The sequence below is a fragment of the Asparagus officinalis genome, chromosome 6 (assembly GCF_001876935.1).
Source record: "Asparagus officinalis chromosome 6, Aspof.V1, whole genome shotgun sequence".
NCBI classification, from domain to species: Eukaryota; Viridiplantae; Streptophyta; class Magnoliopsida; order Asparagales; family Asparagaceae; genus Asparagus; species Asparagus officinalis.
Genome location: NC_033799.1, coordinates 78092355 through 78095484, shown reverse-complemented (window position 1 = coordinate 78095484; position 3130 = coordinate 78092355). Strand labels below are relative to the sequence as shown.

At 42.3% G+C, this 3130-nt stretch overlaps 1 protein-coding gene across 1 annotated transcript; it reads left to right on the top strand.

The window, feature by feature from the left end:
- On the top strand, nucleotides 1539–2572 carry LOC109846367 (protein PYRICULARIA ORYZAE RESISTANCE 21-like). Its single transcript, XM_020415593.1, has 3 exons — nucleotides 1539–1661; nucleotides 1962–2043; nucleotides 2226–2572. Exons 1-3 carry the CDS (start codon nucleotides 1650–1652, stop codon nucleotides 2570–2572), a joined length of 441 nt encoding a protein of 146 aa, XP_020271182.1. The 5' UTR covers nucleotides 1539–1649.

The following is a 3130-nucleotide window of genomic DNA, read 5'->3' as shown; positions in this document are numbered from 1 at the left end:
TCATATCTAGATTGGCAGATTGGTTGACGAAGATGATCAGCAATCAGTGAGAAAGTGCTAAATCTCAGAAGCTACCAAGAGTGCTCTTTCAGTCCGCAGAGAATGATCTCCGAATCCACGAAAAACTTCAAATGCACAAAGAAAATAATATAAGAGAAATATTATTGTTAAAAGATTAACGTTATCATGAGGTTAACAATCCTTCATTTTAAATAAAAAACAAAGCTTACCCCTCATAAGAATAGAATTCCTTTTTTTTTTTTGAACTGAAAAAGCGGAAAAACTTTCCTGCTCATTATATATATATTTATATCAAGAAACTTACATAGAAATTACAATCCTAACTCACCAAAAGGAGGCCAGGAGAAGGTGAAAAGAAAGGAAAAGTAAAAAAAAAACTGAAAGTCACCAGCCTAGGCTAAATTAACTTAGAAGGTATTACATCACCAAATAACGATAAAATTACATAAGGGAGTTTATAAGCAAAAAAGAGTTTGAGAAGGAAGCTACTCATCAAGATTACTACTCAAAAGAAAGACCAAAAGGAGGACCAAGCCGGCACAGGGTCTCGAATGAATTGTCCATGTTTATATCGTCCTTGTTTTGTCAACTATATCATTTGCATATTTATCCATGTTTGTATCGCCCTTGTTTTTAATTACATATCATTGCTTATAATTTGTTAAGTATCATACTTGCTAGGATATAATTATTAATAAGTTTTAAATCGGTATTAATATCGGATTAGATTAGCAAATGTCCTATTCACCCCCCTCTATGGTACTTTCAGTTCTACTGTCAAAGACCATTGGCGGGACGACCAACATTGGCGATAGGTTCGCCACCCGTCACCTTGGCATCATGCATGTTTTGCTAGTGTCTTTTTGATTGATGATTCGCTAGTCTAACCCTTCTTGAGACGTTGGTTGTCATTTGTATGGCGTGGTGCATGTCATCCATCTATACACAGTGGGTGGTACCCAACACTGAAGTAGGCAACAGCTGTTCTTCTTTTGTTTTATTCCTCAAAAAACAATTAATTAATCAATTAATATATATCGTCAAAGATGCTAAATCTTTTCCACGCATCACTTTCTTCATTAATTGTTTAAAAAATATAGCCACGTATTTTTTTTCCAAGCTTGTTGTCTACAATTTCAATTTCCGAATTTTTAGAATTTAAGTCGCTTCTTATTCACTGAACAAAAAAGAAGTAGAAAATTAATAATCGGTTAAATGTCTAAATTCTCAGCATAAACTACAAATGGCAGCGGGTTAGGTTTTAACCGTTTTATGAAACAGGGTGATTTTTGAAGGGGACGCGTTACCTACGGATGGATAGACAGTTGCGTACGGTGTTATTAGTTACGTGGAGTAATTAATTAGTTACCCCTTATTATTAACCTACCATGGGCTTCTGCGGCGTGGTTGCTTGACACGTGTAACCATGCGATTTGTCGTCCACCAGTCCCCACCCATCCCCCATCCCATTAAAGCGTATAAATATCTTCCCTTGGGGAGCCCCCTTTTCGCTCCCCCTCCCTCCCTCCCCCGCTCTCTCTCTCTCTCTCTCTAAATTCAGCCCCGCACGTTTTGGGGCCAAGCCGCCTCTTGTTCCGTACGGACGGTTCAAGGCTCAATTCAAAATAATGTCAGAGAAGGTTAGCTTCGCTTATTAATCTACCTCAACTCACTGATCAAACTGTCCTTTTCTTTAATTAATTTTTAAGACCAGAAAATATTGTTATCTGCGTGCGTGCTCCCTGTTTGATTAAATTCCGCTCTTGTTATGAAGATCACGACGTCTATATATCATCTGGAGTATTTTTTTTTCTTCTTTCAGTAGCAGCTAAAAGCCCTTTCAAATTAATTTTCCTTTTAATCAGTAATAAATTCGCTCCGGATTCTCATATATAATTGGCATCTCAATCACTATTAATTTCGTATACGTATGTATCCAGCTCTCCACGGTAATCTTAAAAGTAGACCTCCAGTGCGTCGCCTGCACCAAGAAGATCAAGAAGACTCTCTGCAAACTCCGAGGTATCCAATCCATCCCATCCATTTGTATTTAATTTTTGTAAAAACCAATGTATTGATTGCTCCGTTAATTAACAGCTGGTATGAGGATCGTTAATTACCCAATAATTAATATAACATTTTGCGATATTCGTTTCGTCTTTTTGTTTTCCCCTAATAATTAATATATATTTATGAAAATTGAGATCGGGAGGGGATACGATCGGTGATCTACGATGAGAAGAACAACAGCGTTACCATCTCCGGACCCTTCGATCCGAGGAAGCTCATCAAAAAGATATGCTGCAAAGCCTGCAAGGTCATCAAGGACATCCAATTGTGGCCAGTAGAGCCGCCAAACAGTCGAGCCCCGCCCCCGCCGCGCGCCCACCGCCCCGAAGAGAAGAAGCCCGACCCCGGCCGCCCGCCGCCCCGGAACCGCAACCGCCCACCCGAACCTCCAGCGCCCGAACCGCCCCCCAGCGCCCGAACCCCGCCCCCCCAGGCGCCGCGGACCGAGCAGAGGGTTGCAACCCGAACCTCCACAGCCTGAACCGGTGCTAAACCGCGGAACCGGCGTACCACCCGAGCGCCGCTGGACTCCCGGGTTCGGGTTGCTGCGGCTGCCTGGCAGGCCTTGGATCGAGGCCTTCGGTGGGTGCAGATAGCTTGTTCTGTGCTGGATAGGACCTCTATCGACCCGTTTACGCGGCCAACCGACCGGTTGTGTGTGACTATAAGGGCCCACCCTATGACTATGAGTTCGGGGGCCCATGCTACGGTGGGACCAAGACCTGTGAGTTCATCTGCGAGGAGCAGCCTCCGTCGTGTGGCGTAATGTGACCTTATGATCGATCATTTGTTTCGTCGTAACGTAGGGTGGTGATAATTAACGATGATGCGCGGATTATAGAAAGATTTTGTAATAAAATGATGGTTACTTAATTGGCACAAAGGGAGGTGATGCTGCTGATAAGACCATCATCACCCAGCAGCCCTAAAACATTAATAAAATGTTCTTTCTTCTTTCTTCTTCTTCTTTTTTTGTATCGTACGCATCAAAGGTTGGTGTGGTGGTGTATGAATAAAGCACATGCACATTGAGATTCAC

Coding starts and splice junctions, on each gene's coding strand:
- LOC109846367 (XM_020415593.1), top strand. Junction 2,044..2,225: donor GACTCTCTGCAAACTCCGAG/GTATCCAATCCA, acceptor ATGAAAATTGAG/ATCGGGAGGGGATACGATCG.